This window comes from Alexandromys fortis, unplaced genomic scaffold (genome assembly GCF_014885135.2).
Source record: "Alexandromys fortis isolate MF-2015 unplaced genomic scaffold, M_Fortis_MF-2015_v1.1 scaffold_55, whole genome shotgun sequence".
Classification (NCBI taxonomy): Eukaryota; Metazoa; Chordata; class Mammalia; order Rodentia; family Cricetidae; genus Alexandromys; species Alexandromys fortis.
In genome coordinates, this window is record NW_026067936.1 from 8628933 (window position 1) to 8648416 (window position 19484).

Below are 19484 nucleotides of genomic sequence, written 5' to 3' on the forward strand. Positions count from 1 at the left end.
CCGGGCCAGAGCGCGGAGAGGCCTGCGGGCGGCGGCGGCAGCTGGCGGGTGCCGTCGGGCCGGAGCCTCCCCCGAGCCGCGCCGCGCTCCGAGCCGTGTGCCACTTCGCCGCGCCCCGGGGCGCGTGTCCGGGGCCGGGCGGGGCGGGGCGGCAGCTCCCGGAGGCCGCGGCCCGCAGCTGCCCGCTGCGCTTAGGCGGGGCGCGGGCTGCGCGCTCCGCGGCTCGGTGGTCCCGCCGGGGGCCGGCGGCGGCGGGGACGCGCGGCACGCCGCCATGGACGACAAGGCGTTCACCAAGGAGCTGGACCAGTGGGTGGAGCAGCTGAACGAGTGTAAGCAGCTGAACGAGAACCAAGTGCGGACGCTCTGCGAGAAGGTAGGCGGCCCGCCGCGGAGGGAGGCGCGCGCGGGGAAACGGGCCCTGGCCCCGCCTGGAGTGCGGGCTGGGGTGCGGGGGACCCCGTCTCCGCCCGAGGATCAGGCAGCTGCAGCCCCCCAAAGACGCGGGCGACGCTCCTGAAAGTCGTTAACACGGCCACTTGGCTAGCGTGGGGTTGTTCGCGGGTGAACCGGGGGCCCCCTCGGAAAACCACGGAGTGCATGAAGCTTTTGTTTGCACCCCGGTGGGTAGGGCGGCCGGCAGACCTTTCAGCCCGGCTTCACTGTGGCGGAGGCAGGCGGTGGCTTTGGGCTTGGTGGTGAGTGGCTCTGGGGAGCGGTGATTTCTTTCTCGGGAAGAAGGCAGCAGGTGTGAGCTTGGAAACCGTGTTTACTGGCAGAGAACTGGGACGGGTGCTATTAATAAGCTACCACATTACAGAAAGTTACTGCCATTTTTACCCCTCTCCCCCGTCCCCATAACTTGCAGGTGATGGGTTGGGTAGACCCTTCTTGACTGTGTTTTCGTATCTGAAATCTGTATCCGTTGATGTATTAACCGCTGGGTTTTGAGTCTATATTTTTTCATTACTTTTTTTAATAGTATGGACTTAAGTCGCTTCCCTGTATTTTCCTGTGAAAGAGTAAAGGAGTTAATTATTTCAAGTCATAATCTGTATATTTTTCTTAGAAATCCGGATACTACCGAAGGATTTTGTTCGTCTTATAAGCGCTCTTCTCTTAGGGGTGGGGGAGTAAATGCTCGTGATGTGTTTTTCAAGCGTTCGGTGTTGTCCAAGGCCTTTGTATATGGAGTAACTACTTAGAACAGGGAGTTTCTTCCTTCAAATAGAACCATGAAGAAAGTGGTGTCCCCCAGTGAAACGGTTTGCTTCCAGCCCCAGCTCGTCCATAAGTCTTAAAATTAACCCTTTAGATGATCTCTGTCTAGCCCGAGTTAGACACTGAACTGTCCAGTTTGGAAATTGGCTGAGTCAGTCAGCCTTATTGTAGTTGTGACATCCAGAACTGAAGGCACAAACCAAGAGGTGGCTGAGTCAGCCCAGGGCTCCCCTTTGACTTTCTAGTAATTGTAGGACTTGTCCTTGCAGAAGGCTGCCCCCTGCTGTGCAGTATCACGTGGGCCTTAACTCTTTTGGAAGCTCTCTGAATCTGTTAAAAACAAAACAAAACAAAAAATTTCCACTTCTCAGTAAACTGGATTAGGAGTTTGAAGCACCACGTAGTGTATTAAAGCTGACATCCTAGGCAGTGAGTGAGGGTTTCCTTTGCATAGCTCCACCAATTCACGGCGGCACCCAGCACGTCCTCTAACCCAGAGGATGGAGTTGCTCGTGGGAGAAACAGTTGATTCACAGCCCTCTTCAGCATCTCTGGTGTGCCTGTACGTGTGTGTGCATGTGTGTGTGTGTTCTTTAGTCCCTAGTCCCATCTTGTCATAGGTTTAAAGACATTAATTTTTATGTGTCTGTGTGCTTAGTGCTGATGCGTGAGGAAGCGGAGGCATCACATCCCCTGAAACTGGCTGGTGGCGAGCCACCCGATGGTGTGGTCCTGGGAACTAAGGGAGCTCTGGTCCTCTCTGTCAGAGCTGTACAGGTTCTTACCTGCTGGGCCTGTCAGAGTTCATTCTGCTCCAGCGCTCCCTGCACACACGATGCCGCTCTGAAGCATGAGTGGAAGCTATTAGGAGGCTCCTCATGCAGCCCTGGCAGGAAGCGAGCTTGGGGAATGCTGAGAGAATGGGAGATGTGCGTGTGTCTTTCCATCTCGTTCAGATGTCACTGCACTTGCTTTGGGAGAGAAGGTAAAGCAGATGTGGTGCCGAGGCCTCTGTGATGGTTCCTCAGAGGAGAGTTTGTGTGTAGTGGCCCTAACCAGTTTCACTGTTTCCTGCCTGTTGTCTTCAGCACACAAATGACCAGGGTTCACAGCAGTGCTGGAAACAGCTTCCCGGGTGGTCCTGCGAAGTCTCCCCATCCAGAGCAGAATGCTGTGTAGGAGGATGGAAGAGAAAGTCAGAACCTATCTTAATTCCTTTTGGCTAGTTTTTTAGGGGTTTGGTTTGGTTTTTTGAGACAGGGTTTCTCTGTGTAATAGCCTTAGCTATCCTGGCACTAGCTCTGTAGATCCGTCTGCCTCTGCCTCCCAAATTCTGGGATTGAAGGCATGCACCACCACTGCCAGGCCTGTTTTTTTGTTTTTGTTTGTTTGCTTGTTTTTTGTTTTTAATTTCTTGTATATACATGCATTGTGTTGTAGAATATTAGTTTAAGGTATGCTACTTTTGTTTATGCTCTGGAACATTTAATTATGCAAAATGTAAATAAAATTCTCCTGTGGTCCTGAGGCTGGACCAGCAGCTAGCTGACAGGAAGTAGTAGAGAGGAGCCAGGTGGAGAAAGAGGGGTGTGAAGAACATGAAGACTTCTTGGGAGACTCGAGCTGGGTGAGCTGCTTGCTATTCAGCCTCTCTGGGAAGCAGCGTTCTACCTCAACCTTGGAATCTTGAAGTATTTAGCAGGATAGAGATTTAGTAAAGCTCTCTTAGTAGTTTTGAAAGAGTCGGTGACTGAGGGAATGGGATTTCTTGAGGCCTGCTACTCTCTTCACTGCTGCTGGTATTGGAGTTGCAGTTGGCCGACTAGGACAGCTGTAGTTTAGAAGGCAACAAATAAAAGGACAACAGTTTGGCGTGTTGGGCATCAAAATGTTGTGTGATGTTTTACTCTTGGATTTTGGGGAGGGGACGCCACCCAGCTCTCAGATAAATTGCCCACGGAGGCTTATTCTTAGTTGTGAGTACCCAGGCTTCGCTTGGTTTGTTTCTTGCCAGCTTTTCTTAAATTATCCCGACTACCTTTTGCCTCTGGGCTTTTATCTTTCTCTGTTTTTGTATACCTCTCTTTCCTTCTTACTCCTTGACTGGCCCCTGATGTCCTCCTCGTCCTCATTCTTCTGTTTATGCTCTCCGCCTGCCAGCCCCGCCTATCCTTGCTCCTGCCTCACTTCTGGCCGATCAGCTCTTTATTGGACCATCAGGTGTTTTAGACAGGCACAGTAAAAGCGTCACAGTTAAACAAATGTGGCGTAAACAAAAGTCACAAACCTGAAAATAATATTCTCCAACGTGTGTGTGGTGTGTGTTTGTGAGTGCACAAGGGGGTCGTTAAAGAACACTGGAGAAAGTCCTCTCCTTCCAGTTTATGCGAGTTCTGGGATTGGGCATCGAGCACCTTACCTGCTGAGCTATTTCTTGGGCTATAAGAGTTATTAATTAACTTTTTATAAAGAGCGGGTCTCAGTATGTAGTCCTGGCTGCCCTGGAACTCTTGAGACCAGGCTGACCTTCTGGGTGTTGTTTAAAGGTGCGCGCCACCATGCTCAGCCCACCAAATTTTTTAGTAGCTTGCTTTTTAGGTTGTTTGCTGTAGTGCTCTGTAAGAAGTAACACTGTAAGGCGATGGTTGTCCCTAGGAATTAAAGCTGAAACAGCTGAACTGAAGACCAGAGTGATCCTGTGAAGGCCCTGTGTGGGCGGGGCGGGGGGTGGGGTCAGTGGGTGGAAGGCTGCCCCAGAGCAAGCACAGACCACGCATCTGCCTCCTGTCTGTAGCATTGTCTGTATCAGACAGTACGGCTTGTCTCTGCTCACTTAAATAGCAGCTCAGATCCTGGAGCTCACTGGAAGTCCGACTTCTCTGGGACTCCTTCCTGAACCAGCTGGGTGCACAGCAGATTTAATCAGAAAACCTGAGGCTAGTGTAGAAATATACATGTAAATTCTAGGACTGGAGAGATGGCTCGAGTTATATTCACAACCAAAAATATAATAAAGATGTGTAAATTCTATATTGAATTGATGGGTGTGTTTCATGGCTTTGGCTTCAAAGCCATTGGCATAAGCAGACATTTAAGATTCAAGTTCATAGTGTAGACAAGCATATACTTCTGAAGCAATATTGTGTTACCAAAGATTAGTCCTAGTAGAAATGGACCTTGTGCATTGAGGTAATCAATTACTCTCTGTGATAGATACAGCTTTTTTTTTTTTAAGTGGTTTTAGCTGGGTATGGTGGCCACACCTGTAATTCCAGTGCTCTGGAGGCAGACAGAGGTGGATCTTTGTGAGTAGAGGCCAGCCTGGTCTCTATAGTGAGGTCCCGGACAGCCAGGCTACATGGACCGACCTTGTCCCCCAACTCGAGGGGCAGGGAGGTGATTTAAGTGCCAGAAACTCTGAGTGGCTACATAGCAAGTTCCAGAACAGCCAAGGCTACGTAGTGAAATCCTGGCTCAAGAAACAAAAACAAAAGACTCAAACAAACAAAAATACCTAACTAGTATGTTCTTTTCCTTCTTTTTTTTTTTTTTCCATAGCCTAGAACTCACTACAGTTGACTCTCGGGGTTTGGCCTGCCTCTGCCTCCCTGGGCTCTGATGACATGTGTGAGACACTATGCTCTGTAGTAAATTTATTAAAGTTTCATGTGAACGGGGTTACTGGAGCTTGTTGGTCCATTGATAAAGTCCGAAATCTAGGGATGTAGAGAATGTTTCTGACTATACCAGAAGAAAGCTGCTTCCTGTGGGATAAGCTCCAGAGTGCTGACTGAGCAGAACAGTGTTTTCTGGCCCATCTAAGCCACTCTGCCCTTAGACTGGCAAATGAAGAAATGAAACATGATATTAGCATAAACTAGTGACTAGAAAGTGGACTTTGTTAAATCAGGTGATTTCTTGACTCTATATGTGATATGTAAAATATAGGTACATTATAAACTTGTTTTATTGAATAATTTTATATGCAGAATATAACTTTCGTTCAAATCGTCCCTTAGTTTTTTGTCGTTTGTTTAGGGTAGTGTTGCTGCTGTTTGGTTTTGAAGTACTCGGGATCAAATAGCCCATCACTGAGCCAGTTTGATGGCCTGGTAAATGAAGCCAAATGCCAAAAGAGAATGATACTAGAATCACAAGACATTTGCATCCATGTTAAGGTGAAATCTTAGGGTTTTGAGTAGATTTTCTTTTATGTTCTTAAGTAAATGTAATGAGATATAATCCTAGTCTAGGTTGTTGAAAGTAACCGCAATGAGGGCTGGAGAGATGGCTCAGCAGTTAGGAAAGAGCACTTGCTTGTTGCAGAAGAACGACCGGGTCTATTCCCAAAACCCATGTGTCCCTTCACAACTCTGTAACTCCAGTCCCAGGAGATCCAGTGCCCTCTTGACACCAGGCATACATGTGGTACACAGTTATGCAGGCAAAACACTCTAAACCTAAAGTAATAAATCTAAAAAACAATTAAGTAACTTGTATGAAAACACCTTTTTTTCTTGTATTATTATTAGTGATCAGATGTTACTTTTCCTGAACATACTTTTCAAGTCTGTTTATACTAGCCTTAGGAAGGAGGTCTGTATAGTGTAGCTTTCCCTTTCTAGGAGGGGAAAGCTCAAGTTGGACTTGGTGTGTTCTTTCGTAATCTGTAACAGTCTCTCATCCTTGTTTTTTAATTTCCTAAAGGTTTATTTGGAGGCAGGGGTTTATTATTATGTATGCATAGGCGTGCTGTAGCTATGAGAAGTCAGATAGCAACTTGCAGGAGTCAGCTCCCATCACCATGGGGTCCCTGCAGTCAGACTCCTGTTGCCTGCATCTCACCAGCAGCCTGTAAATTCTTAGTGAGTGACCTTTGTAAATGTAGCAGCATACCAGGACGAGCCTGAAGTCCAGGTACTTGGGTACTGGAGAAACTAATGAGAACTCTGTATCAAAAAAGCCAAAATGCATTAGTTAATTAAAGTCAGGGTTTTTTGTTTTAATAAAAGAATTTTGTAGGGGTTGAAGTGCGTAGTTCAGTAAGGTAGGTTCAATTTTGGGCACCACTGCCCAAAATTTTTTAATCTACTACTTTTTTTTTGTGACAGAGGGCACAGGTCCCAGAATTACATTTCACCTCTGACTCCATCTTCAAGAGTTTAGAACAGGCCAGGCAGTGGTGGCGCACGCCTTTAATCCCAGCACTCAGGAGGCAGAGGCAGGCAGATCTTTGTGAGTTCGAGACCAGCCTGGTCTACAAGAGCTAGTTCCAGGACAGGCTCCAAAACCACAGAGAAACCCTGTCTCAAAAAATCAAAAAAAAAAAAAAAAAAAGAGTTTAGAACATTTGAGGTCTTGCAGAGGACCAAAGTTCAATATCCAACACGCGCACACACACACAAATGAAAATAAGAGCTTTAAAAAGAATCTATTTATTTATTATGTATACAGGATTCTTGGTATTCTGTCTGCGTGTATGCCTGCAGGGCAGAAGAGGGCACCAGATCTCATTACAGATGGTTGTGAGCCACCATGTGGTTGCTGGGAATTGAACTCAGGACCTTCAGAAGGGCAGGCAGTGCGCTTAACTGCTGAACCATCTCTCCAGCCCTAAGAGCTTAAAAAAAAAAAAAAAGTTTAGTAAAATAATTTAGAACATTCTCTACTTTTGATACTAGCTGTAACTTGGTGAATTCCCAAAAGGTTCAGAGATGCACAGAAAGGATCTGAGAACTCCCTGGAAGTGGTTACAGTCACAATTGTAAGTTTTTACTCTAATGGTAAAGAACATACGATCGGACCAGTCCCGGTAGAGGAGAGATGTAGGATGGAGTTCAAGAGGGCCTAGTATTCAGAGCCCTGCTTTCCTGGCTCATCCAGAGCCTCGAGGCACGTGGTTGGCCTTTGCCTGTCAGAGCCCCAGAATAGAAACACTGTGTTTGTTTTTTTTAACACAAAGCACTCATACATATAAAATAATTAAATCTTCAAAATGAAAAAAGATAACCTGAGGCAGGAATCCCCCATACTTAAGGTAGAGACAAGAGAATTGAAGGTCAAGAGTGCAAAGGTGGCTTAGACTACCTAGTAAGAGGAGAGGAGAGGGGAGGGGAGAGGAGAGGAGAGGAGAGGAGAGGGGAGGGGAGGGGAGGGGAGAGGAGAGGAGAGGAGAGGAGAGGAGAGGAGAGGAGAGGAGAGGAGAGGAATAGGGGGAAGAGGAGAGGACTCTTGAACAGTGCTCGCCTTCGTCCTTCAGTGCTGCACTGGGATGGCTTTGTCTTCAGAACCTCTCTCTTCATCCCTGCAGTATGGTTGCTCTTTTTCATTTCTCAGTTAGCTTATGTTGCCAAGTTCCTAGCTGTGTATTAGAATCTCCAGTGGAAGCAAGTAGCATAGTCCAGTGTTGGTTTTTTATAGATTTTATTTCTAGCTACTTTATTTTTCTTTACTTGACTTTGTATTTTTCCCTCGGTGTCATCATTGTCCACTTTTGAAATCTCCACATGCACGCATGTATGTATATGATGTGTGCATGTTCAAGTGTGTGAGTGTGGGCAGGCATGCCTAAGCCACCATGCTTGTAGAGGTCCGAGAACAGCCCCAAGTGTAGCCTCACCTCTGCCGTGTGTGAGACTGCTGCGGTTTATAGCAGGTGGGCCCGCCAGCTTTGTGGAACACCACCTCCCATCCTGCTGTAGGAGCCTGTGGTTTCAGGGAGCATGCGCTGCAAGTCTAGCTCTCCGAGGGCTCTAGGGATCTGCACCTAGGCCCTCACGTTATGCTTGAGGTGGCTGGTGGATATCCGCATTCATGAAATGTCTTAGAAGTTCACTGCTGGAGACGAGGAGGCAGGCAGTCACACACACTGCAGTGACTGGTGCTGGAACAGCTGTCACATTTGTCTGAAGCACACTTCCGTGTTGGCCCAGTATGTGGTGAGCATAGCTGCTCTTGGAAAACAGTGATGAGTCGCTCAATGACCATTCGCAGGCTTTAAAAGAAGTGATATCATTTGTCATTAATAGTGATAAAATAGTAATTGTTCACATGATTTACAGACAAGCAGTAAAAACGTATTTGAATTGCTCACAAAATATTGCTGGACCTGGGAGATAGTTCGGTGGGCACAGTACTTGCCATGAGGACCTACCTGAGTTTAGCCTCCTAATACCCAGGTAAAAAGCCAGACATGGGGAGCTGGAGACAGACTCCTAGGACTTGCCTGGCTAGCCAGCCTAGCTTGATAGGTGGGCTCTAGTTCAGTGAGAGACCTTGTCTGAAAAACCACAGAGAACACCTGATGCCAATCTCTGGCCTCCACACCCACTTTAGTGTGTAGTTTACACACACATGTACAAGTGTGTCTATAGTGTGCGTGCCACTGGATGTGTGCCGCAGTGTTGGGGAGTTGGCTCTCTTACCGTGTGGTGCAGGAGTAGCGCTCAGGTCGTCAGGCTGGTAGCATGCACTTTTACCTGTGTGTTACCCACTGGCCTGGGAACCAACATTCCCACCATGTTGAAGGCCTGGCGTTAACCTTGGATGTGGAAATGACATATTTTAGAATTGTGCTCAGTGAGCCAGACCTTCACACAGACGCGGGTGGATCTTTTGAGTCTGAGGCCAGCCTGTGCTACAGATAGAGCTCCAGAACACAGAAACCCTGTCTCAAACAACAACAACAACAAAATAGAAAAGAATTAGGTCAAATGAGAAGGAGTTGCTTACATTTGAGAAAAATAATCAGGTAGGACCAAGAATTGCGGTTTTCTGGTCTTACCACTTGCAGCAGTGTTTCACAGTTAGTTTCAGAAAGCTTTCCTCAATTTTTAAAAATCGAGATGTAATAGTAATGTATAAAAGTTACCTCTTCCAGATGTGCAGTTTAGTTTCAAGGTGTCTTTATTAGTGCGCTGTCAGTAGTAGTTTGCATTCCCTATAATGGCTGAATGTAAATCCATTGTGTGGCTATAGGAGGGTGGTCACTTACGTGGTTGAAAGTTGGTTTAAAGTTTTAAGTGTTACATTTTTCACACACTTGGTAGTACACACGTATACCTCTGCTTCCAGAAGGTTGAGCCAGGAGGATTGTGAGTTTATAGTCAGTCTGGATACATGGTGAACAGTGTCTCAAAAGAAGCAGAAAAGGTAGTATTTTCAGGTTAAACAAAAAAAGGGGGGGATTCATAGCTTTTTTTTTTTTTTTTTTTTTTTTTTTTAAGAAATGTCAGCCGAGCCAGGCTGCGGTGGTGCACGCCTTTAATCCTAACACTCAGGAGGTAGAGGCAAGCGGATCTCTGTGAGTTCGAGACCAGCCTGGTCTACAAGAGCGAGTTCCAGGACACGCTCCAAAGCTACAGAGAAAACCTGTCTCGAAAAAACAAATTAAAAAAGAAAGGAAGGAAGGAAGGAAGGAAGGAAGGAAGGAAGAAAGAAAGAAAGAAAGAAAGAGAAAAGAAAGAAAGAAAAGAAAGAAAGTTAGAAAGATCACCCGAGGGCTGGAGAGGTGACTTAGCAGTTAAGAGCAGAGCCTGTTCTACTAGAAGACCTAGGTTCAAGTCCAGCACCTATCTGTAGCTCCAGTTCAGGGAATCCAATGCCTGCTTTTGCTCTCAAGCACCAGACACCTGCGGGCATACATGCAGCAAAACAACCCTGCACAGTACAGACTAGTAGCTTTTTATAAGTCAGACCTGGGAGGTGTGTGAGAAAGACAGCATGCTTTTTCCTTTGGACACCTGCTTCTCTGGCAACCATTGGTGACTTCCTCGTTGGTTTGTGAGTGAAGATCTCACAGGGTAGCTGAGGCAAGCCTAAAACTCACTATGCAAGCCAGCCGGTCTTGCTCCTAATCCCTACCACAGTCTTGTGACTGTTAGGAATGTGGGCATGTACAGCCATGCCTTGCTATGAACATATCTGTTTGTGATATTTTAAGCCTTGGTCTCTGTCTATATGGAGTGGAGTTTGTGGAGATTTGTTTACTTTACATCAGGACCAGAGGTTTAACATCCAACAACATTTTACATTTATCTTGATCTGTGTACACATCCATAACTTGCTTTTTAAGAGCATAAGATTTTATCCATAGTATGCTTTCAAAACTTATTGTTGCTTGGCATATAGACGCTGATGTTGTTAAACTCAAAAGGTTAATTCCCTCTTTTTAAAGGCGAGAAGGGCTGGGCTAGAGCTGAAATGGTAGTGGCTACCCAGCCTGCACCTGGCCCTGGGTTCATTCTCCAGAACCTCATGATGAAGGCAGAGGCATCAGAAGTGTAAGGTTATTCTCAACTAGACAGTGAGTTGGAAGCTAGCCTGTCTTTTAAGAAAAACCAGTCCCCAAAAAGAAGAAATGGTAAGTCATTTGGTTAAGCCTACTAATGGTGAAGAAAGAGAGGTGCCATGCTTACATTAACTACGAAGTTTTCATTTGGGCTGGGTTGGGCTGATCTTGCTGTGTAGCCAAGGCTCCAGATCCTGCTGCTGTAGCCTCCTGAGTGCTGGGGTATGCAGGCATGTGCTACCATGCTTGGCAGCCTTGTAGAATTTTTTTAAATGATTTTTTAGATTTTATTTTTATGTGTATGAGGGTTGCGCCTGTACATATGTCTGTGTACTATGTGTGCTACATATGCATGTTTATTACTGCGTGGCGCTGAGGAACCTGACAGCATCCTCAAGGCCTGTAGGCACACACGTTCACACACACTCACATAGACAAAAGGGGATAGAAATAGATTCTTATACAGAGTAAAGAACTTCCTTGACAAAGGCCGCTCCTAAAACCTCAAGTCTCCTGACCGAGCACTAGGGAGGGTGAGGCAGAAACATCTCAGTCAAGTCGTAGGCAGCGTGGACTACTTGGTTCAATATTTTAAAGAGGGAGTTAACTAGGAAAGGGTCTCCAGATGAAGAAGAAAGACTGTAGAAGTACACCCTGAGTGAGCGCTCTGTTCGCATGCACTCAGTATATTTGTGAAGGAAGAGGCGCCGTGTCTATGGAAATTCAGGAGTTTGCAAGTACTGAACTAGATCTAAATAGTAACAAAATTAACATTAAATGTGTGTTCGAGCTTAATGAGATACTAAGAAATACTGGCTGGGGTGCAGCTCAATAGGAGGTTAAGTTTTAGTGTATGTGAGGCTCTGGGTTGGATCTTTAGCAACACACACACACAGGAAAGGAACTTAAAACATGGAAGTTTTAGACTCAGATTTTTTAAAATCCTAGGATTGTGTCAACTAAAAATTACCATTGATTCTAGCCTTACATTGCTTGAATGCTTAAGCTATGTTGTATGAATATTTCATATATATGTTATATTTTACCATAGAAACAAGAGATGCTGATGTGCAAGGTTGCTGTGGGCAGAATTCAACATACTGTTTTACACAGCTTTTTAAAGTCACAGGAATACCCTAACAAAAAATGTTGAAATAAGGAGCGGCGGGGCTGCATTTCCAGCACCCCAGCCGCCTGCTAGCTCACGCCCAAAATAACAACACACAAACTGTATTCTTTTACACACCGCTTGGCCCATGAACTCTAGCCCTTACAGGCTAATTCTCGCATCTGGACTAGCCCATTTCTAATGATGTGTGTAAGCACCCCAAAGTGCGCTTACCGGGAAGATTCTAGCCTCCGTCCATCCTGGGTCGGAGCTGCCTGGGAGAGCGGAGCCTGGCGTCTCTGCTCCAGAGAGCAGAGCTGTCAGGTCTCTCTGGGAGCAGAGCAGAGTCTGACCTCACTTCCTCTTCCTCCCAGAATTCTATTCTGTTTACTCCTCCCACCTATGCTTTAACCTATCAGGACCAGCCAAGCAGTTTCTTTATTGCTCAATGACCTTCCTCCATCAAAAAAAGTACATAAATGGTTACTTATGTTTATATTACATCTATAGTACATATAAAATTGCCTATGCTATATATACTTCTTATACATCTGGTCACACGATAGATTTGATTTTTATTACAGCATCATCGCAGAACCTAAGTAACAGGTTAACCATGCTGGGGCAGCCCTGACACTGGGCTGACAGTGGGAACATCTCAGAACCACTGTCATCCTTGCAGCATGTGGTTGGCCATGACGTCACTAGGGCGGTCCATGACTAGATCTAGCAGTAGCAGCTCAGATCAGTAGAAACAGTCATGAAACTTGGGAAAATGAATATGAATAAGTGTGAAGCCATGTTTGTCATAGGAAGAAACAGTCTTTTGTTTAGTTTGTGGGGGTGGCTTGTTGGTTTTTCAGAGACAGGCTTTCTCTGTGTAATAGGCTTGGGTATCCTGGAACTTACTTTGTAGACCAGTGGCCTCAAACTCAGCAATTGCCTGCCTCTGCCTCCCGAGTGCTGGGATTAAAGGTGTGCGCCGCCACCACCTAGTGGGTTATTCTATTTTATAAGGCATACTCCCAAGTGGTTTTCTCCAGATTTTCTTTCAGTATAGGTAAAAATGCTGTTAACTGTGTAACTGAATCTTTTTCATTGTCGGTTTTCCTTTTGCAACAGGCTAAGGAAATTTTAACAAAAGAATCAAATGTACAAGAGGTCCGCTGTCCTGTTACTGTCTGTGGAGATGTGCATGGCCAATTCCATGACCTTATGGAACTCTTCAGAATTGGTGGGAAATCACCAGATACAAACTATCTATTCATGGGTGACTACGTAGACAGAGGTTATTATTCTGTGGAAACTGTGACTCTGCTTGTAGCATTAAAGGTATGATTGATGAAAAATGGGCAAGGGGAGGTTTAAATTGGGCCAAGGGTAAGAATGTTAGGCATGTATTGTCGTTTAATTTCTGATCTGCTCAGCTTAAGTAATAGTTGACTTTACATCTTTTAAAGGGAGATAAAAATCAATGCATTAAACTTGATAACTTCTAATAAATGTATAACTCGTTTGGGTTGTCCATAACTGAATTCTGTGAATTATGTTTGATTTAATCCCTTACTGCCCTTCCTATGGAATCATTAAGCAGGTCTGTATGTAATTCATACCACTGTTCCTTGACTTCCTGTTTCTACTGCCCTGCACTCAGCACCTCAGTCTCCCTCCCAGATCTGACACCCTCATTCACCCTGCTATTCTGCCAGACGCAGTCTCCTCATTTAGCATCTGTGTGTTCTAGCTTGTGACTTCCACATCCCCAGGGTCTTCCTCAAGGCCTCACTTACAGTCTGTCCCTCTGAACTAACGTGCACTGTCAATAGCACAGACTGCTCACCTCAGAGGATGTCTGTCCATTGCTCTAGACTCTCCAGTGCTTTCTTTATCCCATTTCCCCACAAGATTACACTAGCTACTTCTCATACTCCTGCCCAGGTTCAACAAATGCTTGGGATTTTTGGACTTCAGAAAATTTATATATTCATAATGAGATGTCTGGAGTAGGGGACCCAAACCTAAGTATAAATGCACTTGGTTCATATATATCTTACATACCTGTCCTTAAATTTGGCAGTTAATTTACAAATGGACAGGAGAGCTATTTAAGGAAGTGAATTTGAGGTTAAAACTAATTTAATACTGCTAAGAAATGATTGTACACAGGTTTCTTTTCCTTTTTCAGGTGCGCTATCCAGAGCGCATTACAATATTGCGAGGAAATCATGAAAGCCGACAGATCACCCAAGTGTATGGCTTTTATGATGAATGTCTGCGAAAGTATGGGAATGCCAACGTGTGGAAATACTTTACAGATCTCTTCGACTATCTTCCACTTACAGCTTTAGTGGATGGACAGGTGTGTGTGTGTCTGACTGTCTTACAGAAGGAGGTTAAACATGGGGAAGTACTATTAGGCACTCAGGATCTGTATTTACAAGCTATGTAAAAGTTTCTGGCTTTCTTGTTTGTTTGTTTATACAGTGCTGGGGGTTGAACCTGGGGTCTGGAGTCTAGTGCATGCTAGGCAAGTGCCCTTCCACTGAAACACAGCCCTGTGGTTTGGTTAGTCTGATTTCTTTGGGGTGGGGGTATGCGTGTTTTGGAGGCATCTCACAAAGCTGCCAAGGCTCACTGTGCCCAGCACAGCTTGATACAGTAATTCTCTTGCCTTAGGCTCCCAAGTTGCTGGAACACCAGGCCCTGCTTTCCCTGGCCCAAAAGTCTTCTGGCCAGTGTGAGGATAGCATAGATAAATGCCTAAGTCTCTGGGTGTGTATAGTAATGAGTCACACGAGATGTATTTGGAAATTGTGTCCATATTACACTGTTTCCCGGTTATCGTTAGCAACTTCTCATTCATTCCCATGTTATTTTCATAGTAACTACAAGTATCATATTGTGTATCTTATTTATCAAAGGGTACTTACTCTGTTTCCACCATAGTAAGTACTGAAGCATACATAAGACATTACACAGGTTTTCTATTTCAATGTTTAGAGGATTCATGGCGAGCTGATTCAAATCCAGATATAGAACATACAGTAAGACAATGAAGTGTTTAAATGATAGAAACCCAGTGTCCTGGAAGGTATAATAGATAATCTTTGGCTTGCTGGCTTGAATATAATTTGATTATAACAGTCTACATTTTCCCAGCCATGATTTTGGATACTGCAATAATTAAAATGACAATACTTGCCTTGCTAACGTCAATGAAAGTGTGAATTTATAAGGTGTTAAATTTTAATTAAAATTTAATTGGTTTTGTTTGTTGTTTTGTTTTTTATTTTTGTTTGTTTTTCAAGACAGGGTTTCTCTGTGTAACTTTGGTGTCTGTCCTGGAACTCGCTCTGTAGACCAGGCTGACCTCGAACTCACAGAGATCCGCCTGCCTCTGCCTCCCAAGTGCTGGGATTAAAGGCGTGCAACATCACTACCCGGCTAAAATTTAAATTTTTCAAGCAATAGTCTTTATTAGCCTTAAAGTAATAAGCAAGCTATTTTAGATAGTAGTAGCCATAGTGTATCTGGTTTTGAAACTTCATGCATTCAATGTTAGAACTCTTAATAAATTTCGTACACCAACCAGCAGTTCCCAAACTCAGTCTTTGCTGTTTTAAAGTATTTATAAGAAACAAAACACCCAGCACATACACACTATTATGACAGGTTATCATCTATGAAGTGTTATCTGGAGGACATGAGCTCCTCAGAAATGAAATAGATAACCAAGCAGGCTTAGAGTCCTGGAAGGAAACAAGCAGCTTGTAAACCAAGAGAGAGGGTTGGATGCTGTGTGTAGACCTAGAACCCTAGCGTTCCAGGAGAGAGGGCTGGGTGCAGCGTGTAGACCTAGAACCCTAGCGTCCAGGGCTTCAGGCAGAACTGATGACTTTTAAGCCAGCCTGGGCTACTTACATAGCATGACCCTGTCAGTTAATAAATGAGAAACTGTTACTAAAATTGTCATTATTCTCTTTGATTCAGTCTTCAGAGGATAGTCCTGAGAAAAGTTTTTTAAAAATACTTGTCCTTTTATGTCAGAAGTCCTAGAAGTGCACTGCCTATAGTCAAGGAACTGAAGAAAGACAACAGGGAGGTGGCCCAGTGGGTGAACATTTTCTTCTTAATTTATAAGCAGATAAAGTACTTGTTTTGCAAACACGAAGACTAGAGTTCAGATCCCAGCATCCATGGGGCACAGTGTCCACCTGTGATCCCTCTCCCCAGGATGAGATTCCCAAGGCAAGCTAACTAAGGTAGCCAACTAAGCAGGCCTCAAGACCTGCCACAGTCATAGAGAGTGATCAAGAAAGACATCCGGTACTAACCCTAGGCCTTACATATATGTGTGCACACACCCACTCATGTGTAGACCTGCATGTCCATGCGTACTACATACAGTTAACAGGAATAGTGTGCAGGAACGCTGGCTCAATAAATAGCGTGCAAGGAGAGAACAGACTCCCAAAGGTTGTCCCCTCTATTAGATGTGCCCCACACACATAAAAAGGAATTGAAGATGATAAACTGTATAGAAAATAACCTGCAAATGTGGTGATGTACTCAGTCTCAGGAAAACTAAAAACCTATTGTAATCAATAGCAGGAATCAGTAAGACGTGATGTCTGAATCAAACACAATTTTATAATCAGGAGTACGTGACAGAAACCAGTGACAGGTGATGAGGGTGAGGATCCTACTTGCCAGCAGCACTGAATAAAGCTGGGGTGAGGCGGCTGGACCCGCACAGTAGTAGAGCCTGCAGAAGGCCCTCAGACCCCTGGTACCGCGAGGGGAGAAAAGGAAACCCCCACTCCCAGTACTGTTGAGGCTGTTGCTGGCGGTCTGAGTCTACTTTGCGCTGTAATTGACAAGTTTTTCAGTTAATGCTATTTTGGGGGGCAGCAGGAGCGGACGGGGGAGCTGTCAGGGCTAACACAGCTACTACTTAATCCTCATTAATTTATAAACAGATATTCTGCCTCCATGGTGGCCTGTCTCCATCCATAGACACACTGGATCATATAAGAGCCCTGGATCGTTTACAAGAAGTTCCACATGAGGTAAATTTGGTGGTGTTTTTGTTTTGATTTTAACAAGATAATGTAATTACCTGTGATAAAGCTAAACATAACTGTTAATAATTCATAATGCGTATCTGTTCTCCTTGACCAGGGCCCAATGTGTGATCTCTTATGGTCAGATCCAGATGACCGTGGTGGATGGGGCATTTCACCACGTGGTGCTGGCTATACCTTTGGACAAGATATTTCTGAAACATTTAACCATGCCAACGGTCTCACACTGGTGTCTCGCGCTCACCAGCTTGTCATGGAAGTATGTACTTTCCTGCAGAATGCCTTTATCTCATGGTTCTGTGCATTTGTAATGAGGCCTAAGTATCTTTCTCGTTTTTTCTCCTCTCTCCCCACTCTTGATTTGTTTGACTAGCTTCTTACCCCAAATCTCCATGTCTGTTCTGCTAAAGCCATTTTCTGTTGTAACCCGTATTTCAGTCAGAATGTCTCCTTTGGTTTCAGAATGTTTCCTGCCAAAATACTTGACAGATTATTGTAACAAAGTTTAATTTTTACAGTGTGTATAACAATCCAGGTTACAAGTGGAAGTAATTCTTCAGATTTTCTTTATGTGTTCTTGATGTTTGGAAGTGACCAAAGTTTTGTTTTATAAGAAATGGTTTTCTAAATCTGGGCATGGTGGGTGCTTGTAGTCCCAATATTTAGGAGGCCAAAGCAGAGGGGGTCATGAGTTTCAGGCCTGTGTAGGCTGTATAAGAAGACGCCCTTAAATAAAGTCCCCTTGGTAGGGGCTGGAGAGAGAGAGAGATGGTTCAGCAGACAAAAGCACACTCTTCTCTTCCAGAGAATCCTGTGGATTTACTACATGCATGCTTGAGATGCATACTGCAGAGGGATGATGCATCCTTGGTGCATTGCATCAAGGAGATTTAAAATCTGTCCCCTGCTGGTCCTAATAACTGATCAATAGCAGGTGTTGAGGCGGCACCTGCCGCAGCTTCTGTTGTAGTACTGTCACTACTGACAGAACAAAAGAGAACGTACATGGTCCCTCTACACCAGCAAGGAATGGCCAGCCCAGAACAGGCAAGGAGCAGTGTCCATGTAGTGATATTAAACCTCATTATTATAGCATCATGTATGTCAATGATGACTGGATGTATTTTTTTTTAAAGTAATGACTTTTACTTTGCTAAAAGACTTTTACTTTCCTAAAAGTTGGAGACTAGGAAATTTGAAGATAATCAAATTTCAGTTGTGATGTAAGTGAGAGGCTTTGGTGCAGGTAATTGTTAGAGATTAGCGAGGCCATTACTAACGAACATTGGCTCAGCTCTTCAGAAGCTTACTTTAAGTTGCCGTCTGCCTAATACTAGCTTCAAGATTTATGTAGCAGACTTTGCAAGCCAGGTAGTTTCTGTCATGTCTGAGCACTTGGAAAGCTAGGGCAGTTGTAAGTTTGAGACTACTGTGACCTATTAAATAGCAAAATTCTCTCTCTCTCTCTCTCTCTCTCTCACTCACACACACACACATCTGAAGTGTAGGTTAAGAAAAGTTACAGTATTCTGAGCAGGTATATAAACTGTCAGATCATAGAGGGTAACTTGACTACATAACCAGAAGTACTTGTGTGATTTGAGTTTGCTGTGTCAAGCTTGAATTCTGTAATGAAACAATGACCTTTCTCACTGTTGCAGGGTTATAATTGGTGCCATGATCGGAATGTGGTTACCATTTTTAGTGCGCCCAATTACTGCTACCGCTGTGGAAATCAGGCTGCTATCATGGAATTAGATGACACTTTAAAATATTCTTTGTAAGTAACTGTACATTTTAATTGTGTATAATTACTTTTAGAAGGAAAAAGGAACTATTGAAAACAGTTGGGGGGAGGGGCTGGAGAGCTGGCTCAGCAGCTCAGAGCTCTTGCTACAGTCAGGAGGACTGGAACTCAGACCCACAGATACCTTTAACTCCAGTTCCAAGGGATCCGACAGCCTCTCTGGCCTCTCTAGATACATACACACACATGCACGTATGAATAAAAATACCTTTTTAGAATGAAAAACATTGAAGAGTTCTGTTTATGAGATGATTGAACAAAGATTTTTTTTCTCTTTGCGTGTAAACCCTCTTCTCCAAACATTTAATGTGATGAATTATTTCCCTCTGTTGTGCTGGGCACATAGTCATGGCCTCACACATACCAGTTCATTGCTGTGCTACTGAACTATATACCCAGCCCAGAAAAATAATTTGTAATTATTTAAAATTTGTTGAAAATTTCCTAAGAGTGTACAGGTAATGGAAAAACATTTAACCTTAAGAGAACCTTAAGCCAGGCATGGTAGAGTACATATTTAATTCTAGCACACAGGAAGCAAGAGTTTGAGACCAGTCTGGTCTAAGCAGTGAATTCCAGGACAGCCAGGATGTACAGATGCCCTGTACAACCCAGACAAACAGAAACCTGTCTGTCATAACTACTGGAGGCTTGCGTCCTTCCCCTACTCCCACGACTCTTACAGAGACTACTCCAGGGTCAGAAGGGATGACTAGGTGGTTAGGAGCACAGGCTGCCCTTAGAGGACGCAAATTTAAGCCCCAGCACTTACATGGCAGCTCATCTGTAATCCAGTCCCAGGGACCCCTCCTTTGACGTCTTTGAGCACTGGCACTCATAGCACGAAATTAAAGATGACTCATTTTAAAAGTTTAAAAACTACGAGGTGATGTGGCTCCATTGGCCCCTGGGTTCATGGCCATGGTGATACAGCTCTGCAATCCCAGTCTCAGGAGATGAAAGCAGGCCAACCTG

At 44.6% G+C, this 19484-nt stretch overlaps 1 protein-coding gene across 1 annotated transcript in view; it reads left to right on the forward strand.

Annotated features, from left to right (window-relative positions):
- The window catches only part of Ppp2cb (protein phosphatase 2 catalytic subunit beta), a 20881-nt gene continuing 1397 nt past the window's right edge, over positions 1-19484 (forward strand). The window contains exons 1-6 of the mRNA XM_050146753.1: positions 1-376; positions 12741-12950; positions 13804-13977; positions 16598-16687; positions 16800-16961; positions 18364-18482. Coding sequence (XP_050002710.1) covers positions 275-376; positions 12741-12950; positions 13804-13977; positions 16598-16687; positions 16800-16961; positions 18364-18482 — 857 coding nt within the window. The 5' untranslated portion in view covers positions 1-274. The remainder of the gene's footprint in view (positions 377-12740; positions 12951-13803; positions 13978-16597; positions 16688-16799; positions 16962-18363; positions 18483-19484) is intronic.